At 41.5% G+C, this 18,028-nt stretch overlaps 1 protein-coding gene across 1 annotated transcript in view; it reads left to right on the top strand.

Moving 5' to 3' along the window:
* The window catches only part of ANKRD44 (ankyrin repeat domain 44), a 313,592-nt gene that overhangs the window by 137,595 nt on the left and 157,969 nt on the right, over positions 1-18,028 (top strand). The window contains exon 3 of the mRNA XM_044913694.1: positions 17,786-17,864. Coding sequence (XP_044769629.1) covers positions 17,786-17,864 — 79 coding nt within the window. The remainder of the gene's footprint in view (positions 1-17,785; positions 17,865-18,028) is intronic.

The raw sequence follows: 18,028 nt of genomic DNA, 5'->3' as shown, positions 1-18,028 counted from the left end.
TATTCTTGGGTTAGAATAGTGGCCTACGGTGTGAGTTCTGGTGGCCAGACTACCTGTGTTCCGGTGGTGACCCAGCCGCCTCCCAGCTGCAGTGTGACCTTGGGCTAAGTAAGGAACCTCTCTGTGCCTCTTTCTCCATCTGTAAAATGTGGACACTCATAGTTTCTACTCACTCTGAAAATGCTTAGATCAGGGTCTGGCACAGGCTAAGAAACCAATCAATGTTGGTGATTCTTCTCTATTCTAAGCATGTTTCTTCCTAAAGATTTTCATTTTTGTCTAGAATCAGCAACTCCTGGAGGGATCGTCTTATCACTTAACATCCTCTTTTCAATATTCCTCAATTTCGTTTGGTGCCTTTGTCATCTCAGTATCTGGATCCCTTATGGTCCTGGGATTCTTTTTGTTCCCCAGAACCCATCACGATGCCTCGCTCTGAAACACTGCCCTTAAGAGTTTATGGCTTTATGTGTGCCTTAGAGCAGGTCTTTGGATTGCAGTTCATTTGGTCCAAATTGTATTGCTTTTGGCCAAAGGCATGAGCAGACTTAGAAAGAAAAGTATAGATCCCAGTTGCCAACTCAAAAGCTTCGGAGTCTAGCAGGCGGTTCCTTCTGGTGGGTGAAGAAGGCGCTGGTGGGGGGAGGGGAGAGCGGTGCTGACCTAGAGCATTTGTGCCCCAATAAAGATTCATCCAGATTTAGATTTTAAAAACCTGTGCGGGCCAAGCAAGATCTCTGAGCAGATTTGGGGTCTAATTTTTGAGCTCTGGTATAGATTAAGATAGGGGTAGATAAAAATGTACAAATATGTTTTATTGCCTCTCTACAGTGTGAATTTAAGGGCTAGAACGGTGTCATTTCTCTTTGTGTGAAACCTCTCTCTCCGGGCCCATTGTAAAAATGATGAGAAAGCCCTTCTCATTTCGTAAAATGAGTCAAATCATTTACATAACCAGTATGTTAAGCGCATTATCAAAAATAAGTCCAAGTTTAAATGCTGCTATGTATAAGTAAGGGCTCATAGTTACGGCTGAACGTTTCTCTCACTGGGTAAGTTTGAGGGTGAATGTTTCCTAATGCCAAGCACCTTCTGTCATCAGTAATGCTTCTGCAGGTCGTATTTAATGGTGGGTTACTCCCAGGAAAACTCAAGCATTTGGCTAATCTGTCCATTGTCTTTTAGACACCGAACTGCATTTTCTGAACTTCTCTAGAGTTCAGGGGCTCTTCTTAACCAATCTCTCTTCCTAGCTGCTCACAGGAGCTTGCCCACAGGAAATGAGACGTATCTTGTAACCCACTCGCTGTGGTTGGGGCTCACTCCGCCTTTCCGTCACCCCAGTAATTACAAGTGACTGTGGCAGCAATTAGAATTTGTTCACCAAAGATGAAAGGCTTGTCTGGTCAGCTCTTCTGGCAAGTGTCACCTCCCACAATGTTGAGCGTATCTTGATTTTGTTCATCTGATCCTATGCATCTGTCGTTACAGGACCTGCTAGCAAGGATGTTTATGTAGCCCTTGGGCATATTTTCTCTCCTCCTGTTTGGCTAGTGCCATCTTGATTACCCTGGAATTTAGTTGAGAATGGGTCGGACACCTTAACCTCCCCCACCTCTGTTCCCAGCCTGTCTTCTCTCCCTCCTTCCATCAGCCAGCCAGAACAGGCATGTTGGAGAAAGAGTGAAAACATGGATTAAATAATACCAGGCAATGTTTGTTGATTGCTCACCATACAGTAGGAACTGTGCTAAGGGCTTTATGAGCAGCATTTCGTTCCATCTCGCATATCCCCAGGAGGTAGGTTCTATTCTTGTTCCCACTTTACAGACAAAGAAATGGAGGCTCAGAGGAGGGTCCAGTGACCTGCCGGAGGTCATATAGCTCTAAGTGGCAGGGTCAGTCCTTGACCAGGGTCCTTCTGCCTCCAGAACCCACCAGGTTACACTGGGCCATCCTCAGAGGTGGCTAAAATCCAAGGCAGAGTCAGCTAAGTCTAAACAGAGCCTGTGGACCAAGAGGAAGGGACTACTGTTTGGGAGAGAGATTGCTTGGAAAGCATTGCTAGGAGGGCCTGGGGAAGGTTGAGGGCTAAAAAGTAAGCCATCTTAGGTGGGGGAGAAAATCGGGAGGAAGCAGACCTACTGAGCAGAGTCGGTCCAGGGAAGCCAGCGCTCTGTGGCAGGGGTGTGGGTGAGAGACATGGCAGTAGGGGAGGGCTTCAGGGAGGGGAGCAGGGGGAGGTGCGGGAATCCTGTGGCAGGATGACCTTGTCCTCGCATAGAAAATGGACCGTGTGTGTGTGTGTGTGTGTGTGTGTGTGTGTGTGTGTGTAGGTGGAGGAGGATGGGCTTCATCATAGCACATGCTCAGCGTGGAGGCAAAGCCTGCCCTTCTTCCACTTAGAGACAGTGCTGTGGGGAGGGGCTCTCCTGAGGGCTGCTCTTCAGCTGGGGGAAGTGCATGACCCGCCTGACCCAACAGTGTGGCCCAAGAGAACAGAGGAAAAAGGCTTACTGTGTCAGGCGCTTCTGGGAACCCCAGGAACACACAGCTGTGCTTCCCTCCCTTCCACTTCAGCCCCATCTTCCCCGCCCTCTTGACCTTGTGCTGCCAGAGAGGGTCCTGCTACCCAGACACAGCTGGGAGTGTCTGAGGCCAGACCTCCAGGGACCTGAGGAATGCACAAAGCCCCCCACTCAAGCCAGTTGGAAATAAAGTCGTTTCTCTAGGAACACTGGTCCTAGCTGAGTGACATGGCTGGTCTGGGCTGTGGGTCTCCCAGCACACCTCATCCTCTGGAAATTCATCCTTCTGGGGAATTCTTGAAGAATGCAAAAGAGTTAGGTACCCTCTGTGACCCTGCCTCCTTTTCTGGTCCTTTATAAAGCTCTTTGGTGGAACCACTCCCCACACTATACTCTGGTCAACCCTCTCCTTACAAGAAATCGTGTTAGTGTTCTCTATCCCCAGCACCCTTCCCCAGCACTGGGCCTGCACTGGCCTGTTAATGAAGCTACCCACCCACGCCTTCTACTTTCTGTGACTCTGTTCCAACATCCAGACTTCCCATGCCTGGAACCAAGCCAGCAGTTTGATTTTAATAGGAGCCTCTAATCATTTCATATGCAGGTTTGGGCTAGCCAGAGACAAGGAAATAAATGTTCCACATTAAAAAAAAAAATCAGTGTTTTTTTGCCCTACTTCCACAAGTCACTAGGTTCCCAGGAACTGGTATTTGTGGCCTGGCCGTGGACATTAATGTCAATGTGGGTGAGGTCTCACAGAAACCAGAACTCTGCAACAGGCAGCCCTCGTTAAGAGGGGGCACAGGTGAGCTGAACTGATAAGGAACGTTAGCTGAGCCTCGTAGCTGCTTATTACCAGCTTCTTAGCAAGCCTTCCTACCTACTGGGTAAGTAAGATGCAAGACCAAGGCCCCAGTTGAGGGCAACAGAATTGATAGGAAGTCTGAGGGGCTGAAGGCTCTGGGATGGTCAAACAGCTTAAAAAATTTTTTTTTGTTATTGAAGTATAATTGACAAACCGTGTTGTATTAGCTTCAGGTGCACAACATAGTGGCTCAACAGTTCTATACATTACCCAGTGCTCACAATGGTAAGTGTAGTCGCTATCTGTCACCATATTACGTTATTACAATATTATTGACTATATTCCCTGTGCTGTACTTTTCATCACAAACAGCTTTGAAACAAGGCCAAGCCCTACCTGTAATAGACTGAGGGAGTGGCTATCTTCAGTCAAGGTTAGAGGTGGACAAGAGCCACACACAACCATGACACCCACCCACCCAGACTCTTTGGCATCTCTAACCCCTTATAGACAACCACGTCTCTGTCTCACCACAGAAACCTTCAGGCCATCTTCATACAGACCCTTTTCTTATTGGGGTATAGGTTTTGATAAAGAATTAAGATAAATCAAGACATTACTCCTTTTTATTCCTTCAAGACACATATATTGAGCACCTACTGTATGCCAGATGTCATGCTAGGTTGATACAGAGATGAGTAAGACTATCTCTGCCCTGAGCCCACAACCTGGTTAGTGGGAGGGAGGGGGAAAACAAGGGTAGACAATGAGATGTGATGATGCCATGACAGAGACTGTAGAGTGCAGGAGGGGTGTGGGGTAGAGAATCAGACAAGGTTTTGGAGGAATGGACACTTGAGCTGACACTTGAGTGAAGTGACACTCTTCCCGGTGACTCCCAAACCCTAAATCAGTGGCTCCCTGTTTTGTGACTTTAAAATAAAATGTTCTTAATTACACTTGAATTTTAAAAAATTAATTCATTAATTAAAAAAAAATCCTTATGTCAAATGACCCTGCTTCTTCTTAAGAGGGAACTGTTTTGTGTTGAGTGTCTCAAAGCATCATGCTTCCACATTTCCATCTGTCTGAAACTTGCCTTTTGGCCATGGGGTCACCACAGTCAGCAGTCTTGGCTTTGCTGAGGAACAGGTAGAAGAAGCTCATCAGGTTCATAGCAGCAAGAGATACAGACTCTTAGATGTAAAATGGTGCATAAGAAGTAGGCCAGGGGTCATAGAACTCTGTGTTTTCTTCAGTGGTATTCAGGGAGTGGAAGCCTAAACATCTCGTCACATTTAGGATGGGAAGAGAACATGTCAGAACAGTAATGCTTAAAACCCAAGCATATCTTCTTAAGGGTGAGTTGGGGAGCGATCTAAGATTAGCATTGATTTAAGGATTATAGGGAGGAAGATATCACATACCAGAACATACTGTGGGCTAAGCCAGTTAGCCAGGTGGATCACTAATGGTGATGGGATCCTCTGGGGGATTTCAAGGCTGAGCATGAGGCACATCAATGATCATGGGACTAGTAGACAGGAGGTGGGTGATGGAGGAGTAGTCTCTCCAAGTCATGAGATCATGGCAATGTGTGAGCTGCTAACTTTCCCTATCTGTAGGAAATAGAAGGCTGATGTGCTAGTGAGATACGCCTGGGTCCATTCCATCTTGAGGTCAAATTGCCCAGAGAGGGACACAAAGACCTCAAGTCTAGAGCATCCAAGAAGTAATGCCCCAGGACCTCATCTGATTGAACTCCATGTCTTCTTTTATATTCTAGTCATTATTTTATACTTCAGTGGGAAAAATTATCAGTTTGTCACAGTTTAATGTTTAGACCACGTTCAGAAATACATATGGTACGCAAAGCAAGAAACATTTAAATTAGAAATCACTTCCTCCCATGAATACGTAAGTTCAATAGAGAAAAGATCATAACTACAAGCAAGCAAACCACCCAAATGTGTATATTAGTGTTTAATCCATCAATGGAACAGGATGGTTTAATCCATCCCTGTGTCTTCTCAGGTGTTGAGTACATGGGTATTTGAGGTCTTCTAAGAGAAGACCCCATTCTTTTCTTCTCTATGCTGCTAGAAGCCAGATTGTTGAGTGAGGATCCTAAGGAGGTCTTACCCACATGAAAAAGTATTAGTGAGCCAAGAAATACAATGATTTAAAGTTGGTTTGGGGAAAAATATCCCCTACAGCCCAGGTTTATGAAGGCCAAGTGCATCCCCAGTCACCATTTTCTCTGGTGGTTGTTCTCAAGTGGTGTAGGTTTATTTGGGATTGCCTGGAGGTGGAGAGGTACATCTCCCATATCCCTTGTTTTCAAGAAGCACTGTTACATAATCTCCAAGTTCTGGGACCACTATTATCAGTCTGTAATTAAGGGGCTTAAGAAGCCTGCCATTTTGCAATCTACCCTCACTAAGTAGAATGTTCTGTATGGAATCTTTACAGTGTGTTTGGCTTTCTATCCCACTGTCTCAATTTGGAAAGGGCAAGGGCATAGATAAATGCTTCCTTGCTTATTGATATGGAAGGTGGCCCCCCCGGGTTATCTTCCTGAGGACCTTTAACAGAGTCTGTGGTTGATTTCTAATAAGTTAAGGATGGGAACTTGTGTCTTAGGTGGCAAAACTTTCTTATGAAGTGTCAGAAAGGTTTGGTGAGGGTGTTTTAGCTTGGGGGTACCTGGTTCAAAGGTTTTCAGCTTCGGGGGAGGAAAGAAAGGGCATGGCATCTAAACCCCCAGGGCAGCTCGCATCTGCCAGGTTGCAACCAGATCTGATTCTGCTGAGCTACCAAGAATGCATGAGGAAGGAGGCCTTCAGGGCAGCAGGGCTATGTTCTGAGCAAGGATTTAGAGCTGCTGAGGTGTGGATGTTTTAGGTGGTTGTATGAGAGGGAAAGACTCCACTGTGAGTTCTCTGAGGTAAAGGATGAATCCTGCAAGGCCCAGCTCAGGAGTCTGGGAGAGGCTTTGGTTACCTTTGGTTGGGGTTGGACAGGATTCAGTGGCCAAGCCTTTGCTTCAGGCAGGAGAGGAGGCAGGCAGAGCCCTGCTATTGGCCAGTGTTGAGTAGGTAATCTCAGCCCTTCTACTGGTAAACAAGTATCATTTCTTAATAAAAATTGTTTCTCCAGAAATGGTTCTGAATCTCCTTTATTTCGTCTAAGTCCCAAGAGGAACTGAAGGAATCAGGATAAGCTTCAAAGATGTCAGTAATAATAATGATGGTAATAGGATGGCTAATATTTATCAGATATGTACATTGTGCCTTCAAGAGAGGTGATCCTGTTTTCATTTTACAGAAAAGCTGAGTCTCAAAGGTTGCTTTATTTGCCCAACATCACACAGCTCATAAGTGGTAGAGGAGGGGTTTGAACTTAGGTCCTTCTTGACTCCAGAGTCTATGCTCTTTTGGCCACACAAAGATGCCTCTGATGAAAGTGTGTGTGTGTGTGTGTGTGTGTGTGTGTGTGTGTATCCCTGTCCTGCAGGACACTTGACAGAAACAATCATAGTAGGACCAAAGGCCTCCAAAGGCTGTGGGGAGGGTGGAAAGAGATTTTTCCTTAGAGAGGAATAATGTTACTGGTTAGTGAGGCTTTGTATGGTATTGTGAGGGAATACAGAACACTCTGGGCAAGTCGTTTAACTCTCAGAATGAACCTTGATTCCTGTCCTATAGAATGGGGATAACAATACCTACTTGATTAATATCCCTGGGTTTTCTTAAGAATTAGATGATGTGTAGGACAGCACTCTGGCAACTCTGTGGAGCATTATGCAAATTACAGTCGTCCCATGTTTAGTCACAGACATAATGTTTTGTCATTTGCAAAGAAATACATTTGCATATTAAAACCTACTACAAGATAATGAAGGCTTTGGACAGTAAGTAATGTCCAGTGCTTTAAATTTATGTGTAATTAGTTAAAACTAGCTCTTGTTAGGCAGACTTTTTTTTTTTTAATAGGAAAGCCTTTTCTTATCTACAAAAGGAATTGTGTTTTCTTGTTTGTGAACTGCATTATGTACAAGTCTTGAAATACAAAGAAGCAAGAAAGTGAAGAACACCCATCAAATTATTCACCCGGAGGTAATCATTGTAGCCATCTTGGTACACTGAGCCTGATACGTCCAGATAACTGCGTTGGTGATTTTTCTTATCAGTATTACATATAAACTCTGTTTCTAAAATATCCACCTGGAGGCTGAAAAAAAAACTTGTAATCATTTCAGTTAGGATGATTTTCTATGACTGCAGAAACTGTTTTTATAAGCTTTTGCTTTTAATTCCCCTTCCCCCACCCAAATGTGTTTGAGACACACAGAGAGAGAGAAACAGACCCAATCACTAAGTTATTGTTGTATCCAGAGTAGACCCCTTTGAGCATTGTCTCCTTTCACACCACATTCATTCTTTCTCTCTGACATTTTCTAACACTTGTGTTGTGTGTGTGTCTGCTCTTTGCTGACTGGTGTGATTAATCTAATATTAGTCTACTATAGTAAAGAGCCCATCACCCAAAATCAAGAGAGTGGGATTCTTTGAGGCTAGGACTGAGCATGGTGCCTGGCGCATAGAAAGCCCTAGTAAATATTTTGTCATTTGTATGAATGAAGGGTTTCACCACTGCCATAAGCAGCCGTGTGACCTTGGGCTAATCCATTAAACTCTCTGGATGTCCCTAATGCTTTCCAGTTCTAATATTTTGTAATTTTAGGCTTCCGCTTGTGAGATTTTTGGTTCTGACACTGTGGGGTCATTACCTGATGACAGGTTTTCACCCTTGCTAGCCCCATATAGGTGTGAAAAGCTAGCAGTTGCTTTCTCTTCCCTCTTCATCAATAGGAGATAATTTTCCAATTATTCTCGTAGTTATCTGCCTTTCATCTTAGGCACCTATGTTTTGTTGAATAAGTTGGTTAATGAGGTAATTAGAAGAGACAGTGAGCCTAAGGTAGGGGCCCTAACTGAAACTAGATGTCTCACCTCATTACTTAGCTCATTGGAACCAAGAGCAATTCTAATCTATGAGTTTCCTTAAATACCCTTAGCAGTAAAACATTCCCACATGTATAAGAAATACGGTTTCTTCATAAAAAAGCTATTTAACAAATGCATTAAATTGAAAGACACTGCTTCTTAATATGCTTGGGATGCCACACAGAATAGCTGTGAACTTTATTAGCATTCAGGATGCAAGGGGAGGTGCTGCTCTGAAGACCTGCTTTGGTTTTCATCAGACACTCCTCATAACGTCTTCGCAGTGGCTCGACGTCTATTACTGTTTCACTGGCAACAAAGTACGAGCATCTTGGCTTGTTTTCCATTCTGTAGGACTAGAGGACGAGAATCCTCTTCCATGTTCTGTTTCTCCTCTCAAGATGTGTTCCTGGCCAAATGGTATCAAATAGTTGGCACTCTATCAACTTTCCCAGGCAAAAGTCGATCTAAAAGGGCTTCTGTCGTTTGGGAATCTCTGGGTACTATGGTGAGATCCCCACAGTCCCCGGGTGATCTACTGCTAACATGCTGCAGTGTGCCCACAGGTTAGGCATAGACCATCAACCTTCCCACTTGTACTTGATTTCCTGGACTTATTTTCTACATCCTCACTCAATACACATTTGTCAAAGGTTTTGTTTAGGAAATAGAAGTGTTCAAGGGATTTTGAAGAGAACTCTTGCTTGTGCCTATTTTTAAAGCATATATACTTAATCCAACACCCTATACTTCTGCAAGGACTTCACTTTTATGTCTATACACGAGCAAGACATGAGTTGCCTCAAAAATTAGCATATTATTGGTTGATTAGATTCTGCTGTTTTCTCCTTTAACTGAATTTACCCTGTTGAGTAGGTGTATTTTTTTTACTCCATAAATATGCCCTTCTTTATGTTTCCCAAGCAACAGAATTTTTTTAAAGTTTTATTTATTTAAGCAATCTCCACACGCAGCATGGGGCTTGAACTCAAAACCCCAGGATCAAGAGTTGCATGCTCTACTGACTGAGCCAGAAAGGTGCCCCACCACAGAATGTTTTGTTTGCCTGCTTATGTGTTTTCTGCTTTATTGAGGTATAATTGACATGTAATATACTAGACATACTTAAAGTGTACCATTTACAAAGTTTTAACATATTTACACCCATGAAACAATTACCACAATTGAGATAATGAATATACCATCACCACCAAAAGCTTCCTTGTGCCCCCTTATAATCCTTAGCCCCCACCCCTTTCAATCTCTCCTCTAGCCTCCTTGGGCAACAACCGATCTGCTTTCAGTTGCTGTACATTAGCTTGCATTTCCTAGAATTTTTTTTTAAAGACTTTATTTATTTGAGAGAGAGAATGAGAGAGAGAGAGAGCACATGAGAGGGGGGGAGGGTCAGAGGGAGAAGCAGATTCCCTGCTGAGCAGGGAACCCGATGTGGGACTCGATCCTGGGACTCTAGAATCATGACCTGAGCCGAAGGCAGTCACTTAACCAACTGAGCCACCCAGGCACCCCATTTCCTAGAATTTTTTATAATGAATTAATACTGTATGTATTCGTTTTTTGCTAGCTTCTTTCACTCAGCGTAATTATTTTGATTCGTCTACGTTGTGACATACAGCAATATTCTTTTTAATTGCTGAGTAGTGTTCCATTATATGGGCATACCATAGTTTATTCATTTATCTGTTGATGGAAATTTGGATTGTTTCCCGTTTTTGGCTATCACACATAAAACTGTTGTGAACATTTATGTGCAAATCTTTGTATGGACATATGCTTTCATTTCTCTAGGGTAAATTCCTAAGAATCTGGATCACTTTTTCACTAGTGAATTGCTTTTTTACCGTTTTTGAAAATCCCGTATGTTGTCCATAAATGTGTTTTTACACCGATACCCAATTGTCTTGATTACTGTAGCTTTATGATAAATCTTAAAATCAGGTAATGTTAATTCTCCAACTTTATTCTTCTTGCCTGCTTGTACTTTTGCTTATGAGAATTTTGTCCTTAGGTCTACAGTACTAGGTCAAGAGTGTTAATTGTAATGAAAAACACCTTTCCTTTTGTTTCCCAAGGCTTGTAACTATTCAGAGAGTTAACAAGAGCATGAACAATGGAATCAGTTCTGGTTCTGAATCCCCGTGCTACCATTACTAGCTGTGTGACTCTGGTCAAGTTACTTACCATCTCAAAATCTCAGGTTCCTCTCCTGTCAAATGGGGACAATAATATGTACCTTACAGCGGTGTTTTAAGGATCAAATTAGAAAGCATAATCTCTATAAAATTTTTATTTAATGTGCATTATTTTAGTTTAAAAAATTAGTATAATAAAAATATCCAATATTTCGTTACCTAAGGCAGATACAATCCAAACATCTTTGGCATTCTCATTTCTCTTAATTTACCTTCATTTTAAATGATTTTTGAGTGATTCTTGTTTAGTTTTAAGAATTAGATGTGGTTTTGAGGTTTAGACTTACAATTTGAGCATGTTTAGATATAGCAAAATGTACCAGTGTTTCTCATACATCCATGTTACATTCAAATGGATGGGTTAAAATACCAACAGAGTGATGATTGAATAAAGTTGTTTGATGCTGGATGTATATAGGGGCAGAGATTTGCTGTCACCTTTGAGGCATAGAAAATTCCAGCTAAGGTATATCCAGCTCCATAGGATAGTGCGTGCGTGGAAGATGAATATAAATCTAAATTTTTCTCTTACGGTAACTTGGGGTAGACATTGATCCAGCTCTGCTGTGTCTAGGTGAAGGCATAACTTGAGTTTTCATTGAAAGTTGAATTAAACAATATATTAAAAACTCTACACATCATAAGAAAAAGACTAAAACTGAATAGAAGTGGGTAAAGTATATGTACAGGCAATTCGTAGTTGAAGAAGCCAAAACTTTTATTTTATTTATTTTTATTATTATTTTATTAACATTAAATGTATTATTTGTTTCAGGGGTACAGGTCTGTGAAGACAGATCATCAGTCTTACACAATTCACAGCGCTCACCATAGTACATACCCTCCCCAATGTCAAGCCAAAACTTTTACTAAACATATGAAAAGAGCCTTAATTTCACTTGTATGTAGTGAAATGCAAATCAGAGCAACAACGAAATATTGTGTCAGGCAATCGTATTGGGAAAAAGTAATAAGGTTGATAGCATCAAATATAGGGAGGAATGTTGGGGAAAGGAACACATTTATGGCTAGGGAGTATAAATTGTAAAACTATTTTTGAAAGCTATTTGAAAATACCTAATAAAGTTGAGTATGTATATACACTGAGATCTCGCACTGCCTTTTCTTGGTACCTGCCCCAGAGAAATTTTCATCCATATGCACAGAGAGACATGTACAAATATATGCATTGCAACACGATTTGTAATAGTGAAGAATTGAAAACAGTCTAACCTGTCTCCTCTCTCCCTCTCTCTTTTTCTCTCTCTGTCTCTCTGCCTCTCTCTCTCTCTCTGTTTCTCTGTCTCACACACACACACACACACACCCCTCAGTTATTTTCTAAACCATTGCAAGTCACAGTACTTAACGGCACTTCACCCCTAACGCTATTTTTTAAAACAGAATTCTGAAGCGGATATAAAAATGTCAACTTACTTGATTTTGCCAGTGGGAACACACAGACCTATTATTTTCTGTACCTCTCTGTATCCATGAGATGTTAAAACTTGAAAGTAAACATGAAAAATTTAAAAAGAACGATGACATTTGTTTCTCTGCTTTCTTTTCCTCTTTACAAATTTCTTGTAATTTCTCACCTGAAGACCAAGCATCTTTCCCATTGTGTGTCATTTGATTTAAATCTCTCACATGTCGGGGCGCCTGCGTGGCTCAGTCATTAAGCGCCTGCCTTCTGCTCAGGTCATGATCCCAGGGTCCTGGGATCGAGCCCCGCATCGGGCTCCCACCTCCGCGGGAAGCCTGCTTCTCCCTCTCCCACTCCCCCTGCTTGTGTTCCCTCTCTCGCTGTGTCTCTCTCTGTCAAATAAATAAAATCTTAAAAAAAAAATAAATAAATAAATAAAAATAAATCTCTCACATGTCTTCGGCTCTTTTCTTCACGTGATTTGAAATATCTCCACGGTAACTATTTTGTGTACAGAGTTGTTTTAGACATCTCCTGGCTTCTAGTGATCTCTGTTCACTATTGTATTAAGCTTGTTGCACCTAACAAGCTTGCTTCTTTGCTGTTTGTGGGAGTTTGGATTGACGATCGGAACTTCACTTCTGTATTTCATGATGGCAAGGCTTTGCAGGGCTTGTTTTCTTAACATTGCTTCATCTGCCTGTCTTGGTATGTAAGATATTTATATGTAGGGAGGGATATTTGTAGAACTGTATGATAGATACTTACAGTGAAGATTAGGTCATGCACTTCTAGCTGAGAATTTCCAAAGCATATAATAAACAATTCTTAATCTTCAGAACAGAGGCTTGGGGTGCCCCCTACACAGTATTTTTGTCTGCCAGAATGGCCTCTCTGCCCATGTCAAGCTCACTTTATGTGTACATACTTCAAGTTCCCTATTTTCTTTCATCTGCCTCTTTGGTAAACAGACAGAAACTTCCTCTGCCTGATCTCTCTCTGACATACTGCAAATTTAGCTCAGACACCAGCTGGCTATGTGTGTCTCTGGCTATTCATAGAAAGGAAGGGTTTACCTTCCTTCCTTCTGGAGAAACCTGTGACTTTTCATGGGTCCCAATCTATTTTCAAAGGGCTGTTTGGAATCGAGCTACTGTAATGGGAAAAGGTCTTTTTTGTGATACTTGAATAATCTTTTAAAAAATACACTGATGAGTCATGTGTGTTTCTCATGTGTGTTGACCATACTGTGCTTGCTTTTGAATGATTTTCTCCTCTTGCATTCATGGGTGTTGTAAAGACCGCCATGATCATCTATCCGCTGTTGGTCATCACGGAGCGCCCATGGGAGCAGCAAGTAGCTGTGAACACAGAAGAGCAGAATGCTTAGTTAGCTCAGCCACTGTGTCTGTCTGAATGCCACTCTGGTCCTGGCCTGGTCCTCGATTCTAATTTTGATCCAGAAACAATCCCTAAGTCAGCCTGTAAGATATAGGCTGACCTGAAAGTCTGCCCCTGGGTTTCCGAAGCTTCCAGATAAGCTGGAGCCAGTAGGGTTTCTAGGGAGTCCTGGACAAGATGTACTTATTTCCCAATTCAGAAGCGATTTTTTCTTGTCAGTTTAGATTTCCTGCCCAGGGCAGTTTGGAATTGGGTGAGTTTCAGGGCAGTATTCGAGAAGACATTTGTCTCATCACTTTTGGTAATTTTCATAAATAATTTAACATCACAGATATCACTAATTGCCACTTCCCTGTTACTATTTTTATTCGGATGCCCTAGATTTGGAAACTGGTAACTGGACCATAAGTTTCTTTAGGGTGAGGACGGGATGTTTTTAATTTTGTATTCCTAACATCCGCCACAATGCCTAGGGTATAATAACTTCTCAATAAAGGTCTACGTCTAGAACATATGGTAGAATAAATGGTTCTAAAACGTATCCCAAGGTCACTGTCCTTATTTTTTCTTCTCCTGTCCTTCTTGTTTACTCTTCTTGTTTTCATCTCTCTTAGACCAAAGTCTTAGATGATTGCCAGCATCATGTGTTTGTACTGCTTTCTGAAACTCTTCCTACACACTCCTTCCTCAAATTTTGTTCATTTAAAAAGAAATAATCTTTTTTTCTTCTTGAGCTTTGTCTTTCGTATCTTAAATTATTTTAAACATTATTCATAGCTCTGATTCTTCTGTTATCTCAAGTTCTTTCTGGTTGTTATGGCTGCTGATTCTTGCTTCTAGTTAATTGCTTCCACATGGGTCTTGCAGCTTAGGCTTGTGAGCTCATCTTCAGTGGTGGTTTAATTGTGGGTGTCCTGAGTTGCTTGTATTGAAGACACATCTCTTTAGACAGGTTTTGTTTCTCCTTCTTGACACCCTATGGATGTCCTTGGCCTAGAACCAATTTTATGCCTATTTTTCAGCTTGAAAGTTCCTGGACTGTACAGGTATTGTGAATTCAAAACCCCAAACCACATGAGGACAGATTCTGGGAATGCAAATGCTCAGGGGAGACACTTTTATTCTCCCATCAGGTATCTAGGCCAAGTCATTGCCTTTCCATCTACCTGTGAGAGTGTTTGGCTTTTTTTCAATATCAATTCATTTCAAGAATCTTTCTTCAAGACCACTTCAAGGATTTTTCTCCATGTGAGGGTGTCAGTTCTAGTTCTTCACCTCATCTCCCATCCCCAAGTGCTGGGCAAATCATACAATCTCTCCAAATGCGCAGATTCCCTAGCTTTTCAATCTAAAAAAAATCACTGTCTTTCAAATGATGATAATAAGCCTTAACAACAAGGTTCTGAGAGATGTGTCTCTCCTTGTAGGGATGTTACGAGATTTGAGTAGTAGAATAGATAAAAGGCAGTTTGGAAAAAAATAATAAAAGCACTCTGTAATTAGGTTTTGTTTCTTCTTCTAGAAACCCTAGGGGTATCATTGGCCTAGAACACATTTTTGCTAGTATTATTACTAGTATACTCTTTTCCTCAGACTCATTTCCTTCCTTCTACCATTACATCTCCTTGTCCATTTGTCTAGCTTGTGGCCAAGTAGAGTGGCCTTATCCTTAGGCAGAGGATGAGCTGCAACCTCCCAGCTGATTTGACCTGATTGAGGATGGTGATTACTGTGCCTCTGTTATTCTCCGCGCATGACTCTGTATATCACTCAGGTTCCTTGCTAGAGCGCTGGTGTTGGTAACCCTTGGTCAGTAGTTATTGTTTAGTTAAGTGCTTTGCTTTTTTAGTTGAGGTCTTAGCAGCACATGAAATTGTTTATATAGTTGTGATACTTTGGAGAACCAAAGAACTGCTGCCTGAATACAGATCTTCTTTGTAGTTACACGTGTGTGGCATGCCACTGAATGAGGGTATCAATTGGTATAGTTGTTCTGGAAGCTACAGGAAACCTTTAAATGCATGTCAACAGGAACACTGGTAGTACCAATCAAGAATTTTTACTTTGTGATCTCACATAACACACCCCTTTTATGTTATAAAAACTTCAGTTTGAACAAGCCACATCATAAAAGGGGCCACAGAATTAGCAAAGCCAGTCTTATAATAATAGGCCAACCAGTTTTAGATATTGGGGTTTTCTTGGCTTTTTATTTGAGGGCCAAGCTCTCAGACAGAGCATTGACTTTGCTTCAGGTCAAATGAAGTCATAATTTGGGCTGGTTAGTCCTTGTTTAAATCACTTAGGTAAGGTTTAATTTGTTGAACCAAACCCTGGAACCAGTTCAATTGACAGAAGAACATATAATTATGTAACTTTTGTCATAAGACTCAAGAGAAGTGTTTCATAGATATAGTGGGGATTCAAAGAGAATATGAGGCTAAGATGAAAAGTGCTTGTAGAGATGGCAATAGAAGAAATAGAAAGAGAAAACATTTGTGAAAGTCTAGTGTCAGTTCTTTGTATAGTTCTCTGTGCCAATTAATACACTTGAAATATTTTTCAAATTTTCAAATACTGAATCTCTATTTTCATGGAAAGTGTGACATAACTATAAGACGGTGAACGATGGTTGTATATCTTTCAGAATTTTCTGTGGCATACCTTTACTTTATATGGTATAGTTACATGACTGCCCTATTTCCACTTATCTGTAATAATTGCCTGCAACATACATAGATGACATAAATTCCCAGCTAATTCAGACTTCTTTTTTTTATCCACTTAAAAGTTAGTCCAACCTTTCATGAAACCTATTTACCAGACCTCCTAACAAATAGACTGGTTTGAAGATCAGTTCTTGTCATATCTCCTGTCTGCCATCTGTTTTAGATATTAATGAGTCACAAAATGCCTAAAAGCAGTAGTCTGAAGGAGACTGACAAAGAGCAGAGGGCCTGAACTGTCAGAAAACAGAATTGTGTCCTTGGGCAAATCCGAAGGTGGTTGGGTAGGTTGTATAATCAAGTGATAACAGGAACAATGATTAAAATCAACAGCAGCTTCACAAATCTTGAAACTAAAATGCATGCTAGTTTTAGGAGAAACCTCAAAGACATAGCATACAAACTTTGGTTACCGTTGTGGAATAGTCAGGGAAGTTTATAGAAGAAGCAATGCGCATAGACCAGTTCAGTTTGGCTGATTTATGCCGAGCATCTAGTTTGCTGCTCCTGTGGGCTCTGATAGAGAGGAGTAAGACCAATTCTTTACCCTGTGGAGTTCTTAGTCTTGGGGGCAAGATATCACACAACTATCTATGCTCATGACAAAACAGCTTTGCCTGGAGCACTTGGTGTGCAGGGGCCAAGCTTCATGCCTGCCTAGGGCTTTATTTACTGACATTATCTTGAATTCTCTCATCAGATATTCCAGTTTACAGATGGCGAAGCAGTAATTTTCCCCCCTGCATTTTATTGTGTTAACAACACAATATATTAAATGCTTTGCCAAGGACTTAGACTGAAGACTGATAGGCAAAAGTCCAATCTTGGCTCTGCTATATACCTATGGGGTCTGGAGGAAATTTCTTAATTTATCTGAGCCACAGTTTTCTCATCTGTAAAACAGAGATAGTAATATCTACCTCAGCTCTCAGCTTCAATGTCAGTATTCTCAGAAAGGCCTTATTCCACCATTCTAAGGAATCTTGTTCCCACCTCCCTGGTCACTGGATCCCATTACCCTGTCTTAGTTTTGGGATAGCCTTTATCACCATCTGAATTGATGTCATGTGCCATTGGTTTCCATGACTACTGACAGCCTCCCCACTTGAATGTAAATTTATGAGGGCAAGCACTGAACCCAAATCTGGTTCGTGGCACATAGTAGGCATTCAGTAAGTGTTACATGAATGGGTGGTGAACTAGGCAACAGTTAATAGAGATGGAAAGGAGAAGCTGACTGTACTTAATGTTTAATGTCCTTATGAACAATTCCACTATGTTCCTTTAGAAAGAAAACAAATCATTGCATGCTTTGAACACTGCTATTAAGGTAGGTAAAAGGGTTTGAGTTTTTGTTTTTGGTTTTTTACCATAAGGAAGGTCTGAAAATAAATTGAATTTCATCATCCGTTGCATGATAGTCTGTCCCTGACCTGAGCTGGGCTCCAACAAAAGGAGCCCGGAGACAAATACAACACACAGACACAGAATGGGATCTTTTGTACATGTGACTGTGGGAGATGCTGAGAGAAATGTGTACCCAGAGCTCACCTGAGTAGGTTCTGGCCTTCACTCTCTCCCACAAACATTAACCTCAGAGCGAATGACGTGTCTTATTATTTCTACTGAAGGTACCTCTAGCCTCCACTGACTTGTTTATCTTTGCCATTGTTTCAGGATTCGGAGAAGCGAACCCCGCTTCATGTGGCTGCGTTTCTGGGAGATGCAGAGATCATCGAACTCTTGATTCTGTCAGGTAAATACCCGCTGTACTTAAAAGTCAATTGCAGATGAAAATTTAAATGACCAACTCACTAGATCAACTACTACAGTGAACCCAAACTAATTTCTTTATTGTGCTCGTGAAAGTGTATTTGATCAGTGATTTTATCAGTAGACAAAAAACAATGCAAGAGGTTG

Source organism: Neomonachus schauinslandi, chromosome 3 (genome assembly GCF_002201575.2).
Source record: "Neomonachus schauinslandi chromosome 3, ASM220157v2, whole genome shotgun sequence".
Taxonomy (NCBI): Eukaryota; Metazoa; Chordata; class Mammalia; order Carnivora; family Phocidae; genus Neomonachus; species Neomonachus schauinslandi.
Note: the sequence above shows the minus strand (reverse complement) of the source record. Positions and strands in the feature narration are given on the sequence as shown.